This window comes from Pongo pygmaeus, chromosome 13, assembly GCF_028885625.2.
Source record: "Pongo pygmaeus isolate AG05252 chromosome 13, NHGRI_mPonPyg2-v2.0_pri, whole genome shotgun sequence".
Classification (NCBI taxonomy): Eukaryota; Metazoa; Chordata; class Mammalia; order Primates; family Hominidae; genus Pongo; species Pongo pygmaeus.
In genome coordinates, this window is record NC_072386.2 from 89,319,111 (window position 1) to 89,333,697 (window position 14,587).

At 48.3% G+C, this 14,587-nt stretch overlaps 1 protein-coding gene across 2 annotated transcripts in view; it reads left to right on the forward strand.

The window, feature by feature from the left end:
• The window catches only part of COL15A1 (collagen type XV alpha 1 chain), a 127,546-nt gene that overhangs the window by 29,175 nt on the left and 83,784 nt on the right, over nucleotides 1-14,587 (forward strand). For both annotated transcript variants that reach the window (XM_054501944.2, XM_063649756.1), the window contains exons 3-4: nucleotides 12,592-13,139; nucleotides 14,317-14,391. In XM_054501944.2, the coding sequence (XP_054357919.1) occupies nucleotides 12,592-13,139; nucleotides 14,317-14,391 (623 nt within the window). The remainder of the gene's footprint in view (nucleotides 1-12,591; nucleotides 13,140-14,316; nucleotides 14,392-14,587) is intronic.

Below are 14,587 nucleotides of genomic sequence, written 5' to 3' on the forward strand. Positions count from 1 at the left end.
TCTTCAGTGCTGGCTGCTGCACTGAGGATTCTGAGTGAGTGACTTCCTGTCTCTGGGGCTTGATTCCCTGCTCTGCAAAATGAGAGAACGATCCCTGCGTTGCCTCCCTCCTGGCAGAAGGAACAGGTAAGAGGATGCTTTGGAAACAGGAGAGGATACTGGACAGGTGAGGATTACTTCCTGCTGGGCTAAGTGCTTTTCAGCTGCTGGCCAAGAAAACCAAGCTTCAGCCAGGACCCCAGCTCCAGGCCTCCTCAAATTGTCTTCTCCAGTTTAGGTCAGAGGCTCGAGAAAGCAAGAACGAGAGAACAAGAGAGCAAGAGAGAAAGAGAGAGAGGGAGAGAGAGAGAGAGGGAGGAGAGCTTATACAGTAACTTCATTGAACAGGAAAATTCCTGTGCTATATATGAAAACCGGAAAAGAGAAGGAGGCGTTCTAAGTCTACATGTAGAAAAATGCTCTTCTGTAATTCAGAAAAATAGGGTCTTTGATTGTGGCCGAGCCAGGTCTCCTTTCTAAGTTGATCCAGGATTTTTTCCCTGGCAGAGAAACAGTTCTTTTTCTAAGAAATGCATCGGGTGATAGGTTTTTCTAAGAACCTCTCACATCTTTGCTGGGTGCAGATAAACCCTCGGGCACCGTGAGTTGTGTTGTGTTCATTTTCCTCAGAAAGGGAGTCAGGTGGAAACAGGAGCCCCTGGAGACTCCAGCCTGGGTGGGGCTGAGTTTCCACACAGGCAGAGAGCTGTGACATTTTCCTGAGCACAGTGCTCCTTGCCTCTGGCCAGGCCTTGCTGGCCAAAGACAAGGAAGTCTGTGGGGAGGGCTGGGTTTGTCCCGGCCCCTGTTGGAGTCATTCCTTCCAGGCCTGAAGGCTGTGGACTGAAAGAACTGGCAGTTAGGGGCAGTTAGAAAAACTGAAACACTGGCGGGAGACAAGGAGGAGGCAGACGATGAGGCTGTCAGACCTGGCAAGGGCCTTTGGAAAATATTTAGTCCAGGGCTCTAGTTTGACAGATATTGAACCTGAGGCTCAGAGAAGGGAAGGGACAGCTCAAAGTCATATGCCAAGTTGGTGGCAGAGTCCACCTTGCAGGCTGAGGCCCTTTCCACCACCCCATGCAACATCTGAGAGGTCAGGATGTAGAAGTTGAGGCCGACTTGTGTGTGGTCTCAGAGGGGTAGAGAGCTAGGCCCAGCCAGGTGGGTGGGAGTTGCAGGGGCGGTTGCCTCAGTTCAACATGAGAAAGGACTTCCGAAGACTTCAAATTGTGCAGCAATGGTCAGGCAGCCATAAGTGGAGATGAGCAGGTGGAAGCCAGGTGGCTTTGGATGGGTCAGCATTGTAGGAAGCTCCTCCCCAGATGGTGAGCTGCACTGTCCCACATAGTCTGCTGTTGCTGAACTCCTGTCCCTCCAGGCAGGTGGGAGAAAGGGAAGTCACATGCCAGAAGGTGTGATTTAGACATACCCAGGGTCCTTGGGGACCACCTCTCTGTAGGGGTGTCCAAAGGGAAGGGAAAGAACAGTCCTAGAAGATGCAAGAACCCCACCCTCCCAACTTGCTGGCAGGACAAGCTGACAAAGGGCAAGGAGGAGGGACACGTGGCTTCTCCAACGCTCTGCCCCCCATGCTGCAGGCGCAGAGGAGGGGGACTGAGCACCTCCTCTTCTCCCCAGGGGCTGAGTGCCAGGAAACTGAGGCAAGAGGAGCCCTTCTGGGGTCCCAAGGTCAGTCCCCCCACCTTACCCTACATACCCTCATCCTACTGGTCCAGCCCCAGGCCACAGGCAGTATAGGGTCATCTGGACCCTCTCAGCCCCGGCCCCCCAGTGGGAATACACCCACCCGCTTGCAGGAGTCACCGTGGCCCCGTTTAAGCTGACTTAAGTGTGGCATTGGTCTTTAGAGGCGTGCGTGGGAATGGTAGAGACCGAGGAAGGGCACCTTCGGCCTTTCTCAGCACTCGGTGCTCTCTTAGGTCCCTTACAGACCGTTGGCTTTGAGTCTGTTGTTGGGATCCCGGTTCACAGCGCAGGTGGAAAGCCTTCCTTGCAGTTGGTGGAAGCGCAGTTCCCGTAGAGACCGCCAGGGGCCGCTGCCGCGCACGGTCCCGGGGCGTCCTCAGCCTCCCTCGCGCCTCCGTCGGGACGTCTCCGCAGCGCTCCTTCACCTGGAGCGAGGAACGCTCCTTAGCCTCCTCCGGCCTCAAATGCTAACTAGCGCGAGCGCTGGGCTCAGGTCCCGGATGATCATCTGTGAGAGGGAGCTTTGCAAAGCCAGCTACAGTTCTCTAGGGAGGCAAGGCTCCAAAGCTCAGGCTAGTCCCGGGCACTGCTTCAGGACCCCACAGATGGAAGGACTGATCCAGCACGGAAGGGGAAACCGAGGCCCAGAGGGGTAGGGGAGGTGCCAGATGATGTCCCTGAGCCTGTGGCAGAAAGGAGGAGGAGAGGTGAGAGTTCGCTCCTGTTCTTCATCTCTGGCCAAATCGCTGTCATCTGTGTGGAAGGAAAACCTGAACCCTGCTCTGTTTGTTTCTTCATGGCTGGGATTCCGCCTGGTTTCCATGGAAACTGGCTTTGGACCCTTGGGAGGAAAGTCGCACCCTGCCCTGACTGCTCAGATTTTCCTCTGCCTCCTCTGTCTCTGAAACCGTCTGATTTCTCCTCTCTGCGCCCTGAGGAGGGGCCACCCCAAAACTGCACTTAGGAGTCTGAACTAGATTTGAGGGAGGGAAGCTCAGGTTGTCTCTCCCTGTGTCCGTTCCTTCACAGCATCCCCTTGGCTCTGTGGATGTTTAGAGGAGGGGGGATGACTTTGGCCCTTTTTGCAGAGTAAGAGTGGAGCCCCTGTGTGTTGGGGTGCAGCTGAAACTGACTGGAAAGATTTAGATGTAAGAAGATGGGGAAGAGGGATGTCACTAGAAGGAATAGCATGAGTGAAGGCAAAGACACGGGGGGAGAATGAGGAGATGAAGCAGACGGTGTCTCGAGTGGAATTTTGCTTTTATGCTGATGGCACTGGGGAGCCATTGAAGGCTTTGGAGCTTGTAATAGGAGCAGATGACTGCTAATGGTCACCTAGATAGTGAGCTGCTTGAGCACACATGTTCCAGGCTTAGCTCCATGTCTCCAGCGCTACACAAGGCACAATGTGGGAGCTTTAGAAATATGATCAAATTCATGAATTGGAAAAGTAAGTTGAAAAACCCCCATTGGAAATGAAGCTATCTCTAATCATTAATGAAGTGAGAGAATAAGACCGGTCAGATGTAGCCCCAGGAAGTATTTGAAGGCAGTGAAAATACATAGAATAAATCACAGTGGATGTGGCTCTGAGAGTCTATCTGGTCTAACTCTCTGATGGGGAAACTGAGATCAGGGAGGGGGAGCAGCTGGCCCAAGATCACAGACAGAGTCTTGAACCTGAGTCCTTCCTCCCCTCCCTGGGTCTCTCATTGCCCCATGGATTCATGCCTCCCAAATGGGCTCCCTGGGCCAGTGGATCCAGCATCGTGGAGGTGGGCGGGAGCCTGGACTTTCAGGTGATGGATGGGCATGCAGTGAGGTCACTGTTCGATGTCGGACTGGAGCCCGACCTCAGTGACTCTCACCAGGGCCTCAGACTGTGAGCCTGGCACCTTCAATTCTGGAATGCCTAGGATTTAGTTCAGCCAGCAAACACTTCCTGAGGACCTGCTCAGGAACAGAGCCTGGGTGTGGGGGAGACAGGGAGAAGTGGACGCCGGTTCCTACACTTAAGGAGGTTCCAAGATGGTAGGGTCCAACACCTCCGTCATATGATGCCATATATGCTACATAGAGTCAGGGCCAAGTGCAGGAGCAGGAATGCCCAGACTACTTGGTGGAGGAATCCAAGAAGACTTCATGGAGGAGGTGATGACATTGAAGTTGGGCCCTGAGATGTGTGGAGCAGTTCCTCAAGCGGAGGGAACAGCATACACAAAGGCTCGGAGGTGTAAAAGGTAGGACCCATTCAGGATACCTTGAGTTTTCCAGTATGACAATTGCATGGGAAATAGCAGGGTAATAATAATAGTGAAAGAAATGGCAGCTACCATTTATTAAGCACTCTGTGTGCTAAGCAGTGTGCCAAACATTTTAGGTATATTATTTTATTTAATCACACAATTGTCCTCTAAGAGAGGTATTATTATCTGGGGATAAGTGTGGGCTGCTTCCAAGAATCCTCAGGCTGCAGAGTTCCAACAGCATGCTCCGCGCCAGTCTCCAATCCCCTCCAAAATGGTGGGATGTCTTCCCACCAGCTGTGATTTCCACCCTCCTCCCTTCTTGCCCAGCACAGAGCCATCCGAGGTCAAGCCCATGGACCCAGTTGCTGGGCCTGTTTGTCTTGGCTCCCTGGCTTCTCCTCCCCTCCCTGGTGGCTGCCTAAGCAGGTGGCCCTCCTGCTAGAGGCCAAAGGGAAATGAGCCAGCAGGCCCAGGCGCAGCCACGAGTGAGCGTGGGTCACTCCAGGCCAGGGGTCGTCCCCTACCACACCATGCCATGGGACAGTGGATGTGGAAGGATGTGCTGGGCTTTGCTGAGAGCAGGGCTGGGCTGCTGGGGCTGACTTGGGCTTGCTCTACATTCATGGCTGGGCTCCCTCTTGGCAGACTCTGTGGAAACAAGGCCTGCGGGCCAGCACCTATCCATGCGTCCTGTCTTGAATGGCTGAGGTCTAGGGGGATGGAGGGCGGGAAGGTTAGGAAGGGATCTTTTTTGCAGACTTTGGTTTTTGTTAAGCTTATACCTTGCATTTCCCACCTGTCGTCTCATTGAATCCCCACATGGGAAGTGGGCAGGAACCTCCCCTGATCACCAGGAAGTCATCGCCTAAAGGCTTTGTGTTTCGTAAAGGGCAAAGGAGGGATCTCATCACAGCTGTGTCCAAGGAAGAGGATGTTCTCCACTGCAGGCTGCCTCCTTTGCCCCCTCTCCAGCTGACCAACCACTGGCCAGGGCCTGGAGTGGTCGGGGGCTGTGGGAGGGCACCAGCTCTGGGACTCGTGGTACAAAGACTCTGTCCACCCTTGCTTGGCTGCCCCATCTGTCGCTTCCTGGCTGTGCTTCCTGGTCATGGAAGTCTCCCTGAACATCAGTTTCCCTGTCTAGAAAACAAGGATGTTGGATAGATTCATGAGTTTTTGTTTTTAAGCAGACTCCTGGGCATAAGAATTCCCAGAATTGCCATGCGCAAGCCTGGATCTACTGGCCATGGGAAGCACTAGGCTGGTTTAAGCAATGAGCTTTCTGAGTGGGAGCCTCTCAGACCCTTCTCCCTGTGTCCCCTGAATGCTTACCTGGCCCTGGATCCCTCAGAGACACCACTTGGAAACAGGCCACAGGATGTGAAGCTCTGGCGCTTTTACTCTCTGTGGCACCAGGAATTTTCCCAGCAGAAAGAGGCTTCCCCCTCCTGTTCCCAGCAGGAAAGAGAGAGGAAGTAGAGGAAAAGCTTTTTACTGGATTGGATAAGTGAAGAAGAAAGCAGAGCTCTCAGTAGGGTGTTTGTGGTTTTGTTTTGTTTTTATCTTTAAACCGTGGAGGAAAGAAAAGAAATCTCAGTGGGATGTGTGGTTTTCTTTGTTTCTTTTCCTTCTTTTTTTCTTTCTTTCTGTACAAAGATAAGCTGTATCTGAGTGAGGAAAAGCAAGAAGAATAGGTTTTATGATTTCTATAAGTGGATGCAAGGAATTAATCTCTTTAAAACTATGTAAATGTCTTTACTTTTCATACCATGTATATGCTGTAAAATAGAAAAAAGTATAAAAAGATATCCAGTGAAAAGCAAGTCTCCCAGCCCCCAGCCAACCAGCTTCCTTCCCTGGAGACAACCTCTGCCCCCAGTTTCTTGTGTATTCTTCTAGAGATATTGTAATATACCATGTATATTTAAATATATCTTGTATATTTAATTTGTATTAGTACATACATTTCCAACTGATAGCAATTCACTTCTGCACCTTGTTATTTTGTCTGTTTTTACATAGTACATCTTGATTGTTTCATATTAGTACTTAAGGAATCACATCTTTTGAAATGCTGCCTTGGATTTCGTTGTGTGAACCTGTCATAATTTATTATATTAATCATTCTCAAAGATGGGAATTTTAGGTAAATTTAAACCATGATGCTGTGAATATTTTTGTATGTACTTTATATTTCACATATGTAACTTTATCTGTCAAAAAATTCATAGAAGTATGACTGCTGGGTCAATGAGTACATGCACATTTGCCATTTTGATAAATGTTATCAAATTGCCTCCCACCACGTTATACCAATTTATGCTCCTGCCAGCAACGCAGGAGAAGGCCTGCTGCCTTAAACCCTTGCCAACACAGCGTATTCTGATCTTTGTCAATCTGATGGGGAAAATGGTATCTCTTCGTAATCTTAACTCGTCATTCTCTCATTGTGAATGAGGTTGAGTATTTTTCATATGTTTAAGATTTTAATTTCTTTTACCGTGTCTAGAATTTTCTATTCTTTGCCCATGTTTCTTTTGGGTATTCATTTACTTTGCATATTAGAGAAATGAGTTTGTTGCTGTGATTTTTGTAGCAAATATCATTTCATGGTTTTGGGGTTTTCTTTGACATTGCTGGGATTATCTTTATTATTATTTTTTGCTCTGCAGAACTTTTTTTTTCCATGTGGTCAAATTTAACAAAATTTACCAATTCTTTAACTAAAATTAATTTCTGTTTTAAAGCAAGTTGTAAACTGGAGAGGATAAGCATTCAATTGAGAATCAAATCTGAGTTCATGGCCAGCGAACACTTCCTCTCTATTAACCTTAGTTTAGTGTTTTCTAAAATGAGGTGATTGGAGGCTGCACGCGGGGGCTCACACCTGTAATCCCAGCACTTTGGGAGGCCGAGGCAGGAGAATCACTGAGTCCAGGAGTTCGAGACCAACGTAGGCAATATAGCGAGACCTGTCTCTACAAAAAAAATGAAAAAATTAGCTGAGTGTCATGCTGCATGCCTGTAGCCCCAGACATTTGGGAGGCTGAGAGGTGGAAGGGTCATTTAAGCCTGGGAGGTGGAGACTGCAGTGAGCTGTGATCATGCCACTGCATTCCCACCTGGGCAACAGAGCAAGACTCTGTCTCAAAAAAAAATAAAAAAAAGAGGGGACTTGAGAATATGTACACATTCATTCATTTGTTCATTCATTCACTATAAGCCCTGGGTTGGTTACTGGGAACACAGATGGCCCAGTGGGAAGAGAGGCAAGTGACCCAATAGTGACATGCAGGGGCTATGATGGAGGACCCTGTGTGTACAGAGAGGGCTTCTAATGCAGCCCCCAGAGGGAAGGGTATGAGTGCAGGAGGTGAAGCGAGATTTCAGGGGAAGCGAGGCCTGGGCTGATGAGCAGGAGTCATTCAGTGAAAATAACTGGGCTGGGCTGGGGCAGATGGCACAGAGGAAAGCATTCCTGGCAGGGGTGGGAGTCCCTGGGACAGCATGGGGCACACTGGGGCTGTGTCAGGCATGTCAGGGAGTAGGGAGTGCAGCTGGGTCCTGACCACAGAGGGCCTCTTGAGCCAGGTGGCAGCAGCCTAGTCAGCCCTGGCCCTGAGGGCCATGAATAATCCTATTTCATAGAAGGCTTCTAAACAGGGCAGCAACAGGATCAGATGTGCTCTTTTGTCGAGGAGGGGTTAATCATTTTCATAAAAATTGTATGAAATATTTTCCGTGAAATTTGCTATAAAGAAAAATACAATGAATATTTCTTTTGAATACCACCTAAACAATTAACACTATCACTACAGTTGAAAAGCCCCGTGGACCTCTCCCAAATTGCATCTCTCTGCCTCCCCTAAATGTTGGCAAGAATATGCTGCTGGTGAGTGTGCGACATGACACGGTTGCTTCAGAGAACAATTTTGCAACATTCAGGGAAGTTGTAGGTGCACATACCCATATTACCCAATAATTCCACTTCCAGCTGTGGAATTACCTGCACAGGTAAGCAGGAGGAGATGTGTATAAGGGAGTCCATGGCAGTATCATTTGTAATATTGATGGAAACCTCACTTTCCACCAACAGAAATGTGAATCAACCCCTTGTAGCTTATTTATACCATAGAGTACTGTTGTGAAAATATAAGTCCAGGCCAGGCCAGTCGCGGTGGCTCACTCACGCCTATAATCCCAGCAATTTGGGAGGTCAAGGCGGGCGGATCACCTGAGGTCAGGAGTTCGAGACTAGCCCGGCCAACATGGCGAACCCCATCTCTACTAAAAGTACAAAAATTAGCCGGGCATGGTGGTGGGCACCTGAATCCCAGCTAGTCAGGAGGCTGAGGCAGGAGAATCGCTTGAACCCAGGAGTCAGAGGGTGCAGTGAGCCGAGATTGCACCACTGCACTCCAGCCTGGTCAACAAGAGCGAGACTCTGTCTCAAAAAAAAGAAAAGAAAATATAAGATCAGAGCCACATGTATCAACAGGGATAAATCTAAAAAATACAATGCTGAGTGAAAAATAAAAGCAAGTTTCAGAAGAATGTGTGCATCATGCCACCATTTATATGAGGTGTAGAATGCACACCATGGTTCTACATTCTGTTGGAAACACATATCGAGTGGACACACAAATGCGTGGGCGTGATAAACACTAAATTCACAAGAATGGCTCCTGCCAGGGAATGGGCAGAGGAAAAGGACCGAAGACAGTTCATGGGAGCTTCAGCTGAATTGATACTGTCTTTCTTAAGTGGAGTGGTGAGCACATACTTTTTCCTCATAATATTATAATTATTTTTTTAGAGACAGGTCTCACTCTGCCACCCAGGCTGGAGTGCATTGGGGTGATCATAGCTCACTGCAGCCTCAAACTCCTAGGTGCAAGTGATCCTCCTGGCCCAACTTCCAGAGTAGAAGATTACAGGCACGCACTACCACATTCTGCTAATTTTTAAATTTTTTGTAGAGATGATGTCTCTCTATGTTGCCCAAGCTGGTCTCAAACTCCTGTCCTCAAGCAATTTTCCTACCTTGGCCTCCTAAAACACTGGAATTACAAGCATGAGCCGCCATACCTAGCTCTATTTTAAAATTTTTTTTAATGATATATATAGAGAGAGACAGGGTCTTTCTTTGTCACCCAGGCTGAAGTGCAGTGGCATGATCGTAGTTCATTGCAGCCTCAAGCTGTTGGGTTCGAATGATTCTATCACCTCAGCCTCCCGAATAGCTGGGACTACAGGCACACATGACCACACCCATTAATGTATAATGTATTTTATTTATCCATTGTTTTTCAAAATGATTTCAACATATAATCAATGTAAACAGTATTGAGATATTTTTCCAAACTAAGTCTTTGAAATTTAGTTTGTAGTTTACATTTATGACACATCTCAGTTGGGAAGACCCATTTTTCAAGTGCTCAATAGCCATATGTGGCTACTGGTTATCATATCAGACAGGGCAGGGTCTGGTACGATAGAACCTTAGAGGTCACTGTTACAACCTGATACAACTTTATCAACAGATAGAGTTGTGTCAGGTGACCTCTGCGGTTCTTTTCTAAACCAGTAAGTCTAGATGACAGTGATGATGGTGATGATGATGATGATGATGATGATGATGATGATGATGATAATGATGATGGCTACCTTTTTTCTTTTCTTTTTAGACAGGGTCTCGCTCTGTCACCCAGGCTGGAGTGCAGTGGCATGATCATGGCTCACTGCAGCCTTGACCACCTGGGCTCAAGCAATCCTCCCACCTCAACCTCCTGGGTAGCGGAGACTACAGGTGCACACCACCTGGCTTTTTTGTTGTTTTGTGGAGATGAAGTCTCATTATGTTGCCCAGGCTGGCCTTGAACTCCTGGGCTCAAGTGATCTGCACTCCTTGGCCTCCCAAAGTTTTGGGATTACAGTTGTGAGCCACAGTGTGTCCAGCCATGATATCCACCACTTTTTAGGCATTTGCCATGTGCCAGAACTTTGTATTATGTCCTTTAATCCTCACAACAACCCTATAGGCTAATTACTCGCATTTTTTAAAATTGTGGTTAAGCATACATAGCATAAAATTTGGTATTTTAACCATTTAACAACCAAGTGTCTCATATTGTTCTTTATACTGTATTTTTTTTGTGTAACCTAGGTATCTCATAATAATTGAGGTTAGTACTGGCGGTGAGCAGCCTTCTCCGTGAGTGTTGCGGAGTCGAGATGGGGGCACGGCAGTCAGGGCATCTCCCTCTCCCAGCCACTGAGTATACATACCCATTCATGGGAAGTTTGAGTTCCTGGACCGCCTGGAGTCTTGACTCCATCCTTCTTGCTGCTGAAGGGTCACTGATATAGTAGGCAGACTAGGTGGAGCCCCACCCGCAACCCTGGTACAGACTCCCCCATCTCAGTGAGGCTGCAGCAGTGAATCAGCCAGAAATCACACCAGCAGTGGCTCGAAAATGTCCTGCCACTTACTAGCTGAGTAACCTCGGGCCAGTCATCTCATCTTCCCAAGGGATAAGAGCAGTTAATTCCCAGGGCTGCTGTGAGGACTAAGTAAAACTATGCATGAAAACCACATTGTTATTATTCTTTATAAGGGAGCTCAAGGGCACAGAGGCAGGCTCCCATGTCAGCCTCGCTTTCCTGGTCAGTGCTGCAGGAGTGATTATCCCTGCCCATTGACCTCTTGAGATTGTTCAGTGGATATAATAAAAATAAAGAATAGTGAATGTTTGTTGCATTGCTACCATTATTAACCAGGGGTTTCCATGGACGGTCTCATTTAGTCATTCTTTTGGAGCCCATTTTAGTGCCTGTATGATAGAGGAAGACACTCAGACTTGGAGTGGTTCAGTGACTCACTGGAGGTCACACAGCTACGTAGTTGTGTCCAATAAGACGGTTGCAAGTTGGGTAAACTGGGAATCAGGCCAATTCCTTAGGTAGGGCTTTCCTTAGAGGGCCCCTCGAGTGTTTGGGGTTTTCTCTGGAGACCAACCTGCCAAGTCCCCAGAAACCACTCAGGTTCTCAATGGCCTCTGGCTTTTGACCATACCCCAAACAGCCACCAATGAATCTGCCCTGCCCTCTGGCCTCCAGAGGAGGACACTGCTCGATTCTGATCCTCACTCATTCCAGGCCTCCTCATCTGGTTGAATCCTCAGGATCCGGCTTCACTTCCAAGGCCAAAGGGTGTTACTTGTCCATTGTCCTGGCTACAGTGGTCTTGTCCCCCTCTCCCTGGGACCTGCCTTCCTGTGTCACAGCTAGTACCTTGGATATCAACTCAGAAGTGGGTGCATGTTGCTGCAAGCCAGTCTGCAGCCTTCTCCTGGGGAAAATAGTTGGATGGGCCAACATTCTCAAGCCTGGGGTCCTTTTCAGGACACCATAATAGAGCTCCACCATTTCTCCCTGCAAGGTGTGGTGGCATAACCTCTGGGGTCAGATGCTCTGGGTTTGAAACCTGCATGCAACTTACCTTGAGCAAATTTGTTAATTTCTCTAAGCCTCAGTTTTCTCAGAAGTAAGATGGGGATAAGAGTACCTAACCTCATAGGCTTGTTTTGAGGATTACATGAGCTAATGTATGTAGAGAGCTTAGAGCAGGGCCTGGTACAGACAGAGCTTGGGGAATGTGGATGATGATGGCAGTGATGTCAAAGGCGATGACAATGACACAAATTTCAATTGCCCTGAGGCCTGGGAACACTTCACTGTGTCCCTGATTTTCCCCTCACACTCAGAGGCACTTAAACAATAGACCTCATTCAAAACAAAACAAACCTATCCAGTTTTTTTTTTTTTTTTTTTTTTTTGAGATGGACTCTCCCTCTGTCACTGAGGCTGGAGTGCAGTGGTGCGATCTCGGCTCACTACAACCACCACCTCCGGGGTTCAAGCGAGTCTCCTGCCTCAGTCTCCCAAGTAGCTGAGATTACAGGCATGTGCCAGCACCCCTGGCTAATTTTTGTATTTTTAGTAGAGATGAGATTTCACCATGTTAGCCATGCTATCCTCAAACTCCTGACCTCAAGTGATCCACCTGCCTGGGCCTCCCAAAATGCTGGGATTACAGGCATTAGCCACCATGCCTGGCCCCTATTCAATTTTATAGTGGGGAAAAAAAATCTCCAAGTTGATGGGGGAACATTATATATTCTAGAGATTACTCATAAGTGTTTTCCAAACTGCAGATCATGAACTATTAGTGGATTATAAAATCAATTTAGTAATTAATTACCAGCATGTTTTTAATAAAATGAATCAGAAAAAGAATAATTAAATGAAAAATATTTGAGTGCCTGATGAGTATTAAAAGTCAATCATGTTCTATGAAACTTCTGTTTCAGTGTTACAGATATCTGTCTACACGTGTGTATATTGGGTTGCAGTGCAAATGCATTTCTTTTTGTGGGTCGTTGTCGAAACGTTTGAAAAACAACCATTTAGGAACTATAGTTTCGGTAAGGTTCCTGAGTGATCCCGTTTCATTTGTGACTGCGTTTCTTCCTCATTTTCAAGCAAAGTGGAATATACCTGTAAAGCGTGGCCTCTCTCTCCCTCCCTGCAGAATCTGCTTCCCAGGGTCACCTCGACCTCACGCAGCTCATCGGTGTCCCGCTGCCCTCGTCCGTATCCTTTGTCACAGGCTATGGTGGCTTCCCGGCCTATAGTTTTGGGCCTGGTGCCAATGTCGGCCGCCCAGCCAGGACTCTCATCCCATCCACCTTCTTCAGGGACTTCGCCATCGGCGTCATGGTGAAGCCCAGCAGCACCCACGGCGGCGTGCTCTTTGCCATCACTGACGCATTCCAGAAGGTCATCTACCTGGGCCTGCGGCTCTCAGGTGTGGAGGACGGCCACCAGCGGATCATCCTCTACTACACGGAGCCAGGCTCCCATGTGTCCCAAGAGGCTGCTGCCTTCTCGGTGCCTGTGATGACCCACAGGTGGAACCGCTTCGCCGTCATTGTCCAGGGTGAGGAAGTGACCCTCCTCGTGAACTGTGAGGAGCACAGCCGCATCCCCTTCCAGCGGTCCTCCCAGGCTTTGGCTTTTGAGTCCAGCGCTGGAATCTTCGTGGGCAATGCAGGAGCTACAGGGCTCGAGAGATTTACTGTGAGTTAAAGTCCCACTCCAGGTAGATCAGGGAGGTAGATGAACAGACTCGCCATGCAATAAATGGAGCAACTATTATTGTTATTATTTTATTCTTACATCCTCAAAGAAGCATGCATGTTACGATGGGAAATAACACTAGGCCTGGAACCCCAAAACCTAGATTTCCATCCTCAGTTTTCAACTTACCTTGTGGATTTGAGACGGTTATCCAGATTCTCTGATCCTGTGTTTCCTTATCTGTAAGTGGAGATAAGAAAACCTACCCCACAGTCTTGTAGGTCAAATAAAATAATCTGTGTGAAAGCACTTTGTACGTTTTAAGATTTTATATAAAAGAGCCAGGTTTGTTATAGCCCTAAATGGTTTGATCTTTGGATACGGGTGGCAATTGCACGTAAGTAATTTCTGAAAAGGTGGGATACACTAGAATACCAGAGTGAGAGGTAGCTTTTCCCGCCTTCTAGGCAATGTGCACTTAAAAAAAAATTTAAACTGACTTTACTGTCAAAATGGGCTTTTATGAATAAGGCATTCTAAAGATCGCTAAGTTATTGTAGTTACTCATTTAGTCAGTACATGTATTTACTGGTGTCTCGTTGGTGAACAGGACAGCACCACGGGGTGGAGTTTGGGTTTATCTGGAGTAGAGTGAAAGACATTGGAGCATGTTAAGAAGTTAAAATCCAAAGGGCAATTTTTAAATGCTCACTTTAGGAGCCTCGTGGAGAGGAAGCTGTTAGGTGTGGGGAGAGGGGAGGAGAGTGGAGGCAGGGAGGCTGCAGTAGCCTTCTTGGGATGAGGCCTTCAAACCCAGAAGCATTGAGTTGCAGGAGAAAGAACTTTCTGGGAGAGGGAGATGTGCGTTTCAGGGCCTGCCACTGACAAGCTGGGGACCTGGAGATAGGAGGCTGCTGTGGTGTCCACACTTGAACACAATGCTCCCCAGGGACCTCTCTGGCCCAGCGGTCAGTATGATACTGGCCCAAGGAGAGTCCCCCCATAACTGAGAGTGGGCCAAGAGGTGGCCTGGCTTTGTGGTTGAGACCGCAGGCTGTACATCCTCACTCCCACGCTTTTACCTGTTCTTCTCCATTACAAAAACAATCATGTCTTCCACTGGCAGTCATGCTGTGTATGTGCAAACCGTGGCTTCTGATCCCTCTCTTTTCCCCAGGGCTCCCTCCAGCAGCTCACCGTGCACCCTGACCCCAGGACTCCCGAGGAGCTGTGTGACCCCGAAGAGTCCTCGGTGAGCTCCCCTACTATCCCACAGTGGGCCCTGCAACCCCAGCAGCCGCAGCCTGGGGAGGGCTGGATGCCCAGACAGTGGCGTGGAGTTTCTGAAACCTCTCATTTTGGCAAGTGCTGCCTCAAGTCCTATTTTGGGCTTTTGGCGTGATTTCACTTTTTAAAGAGCGTCAGCCATCTCTGGTGTGGGGAGCTGT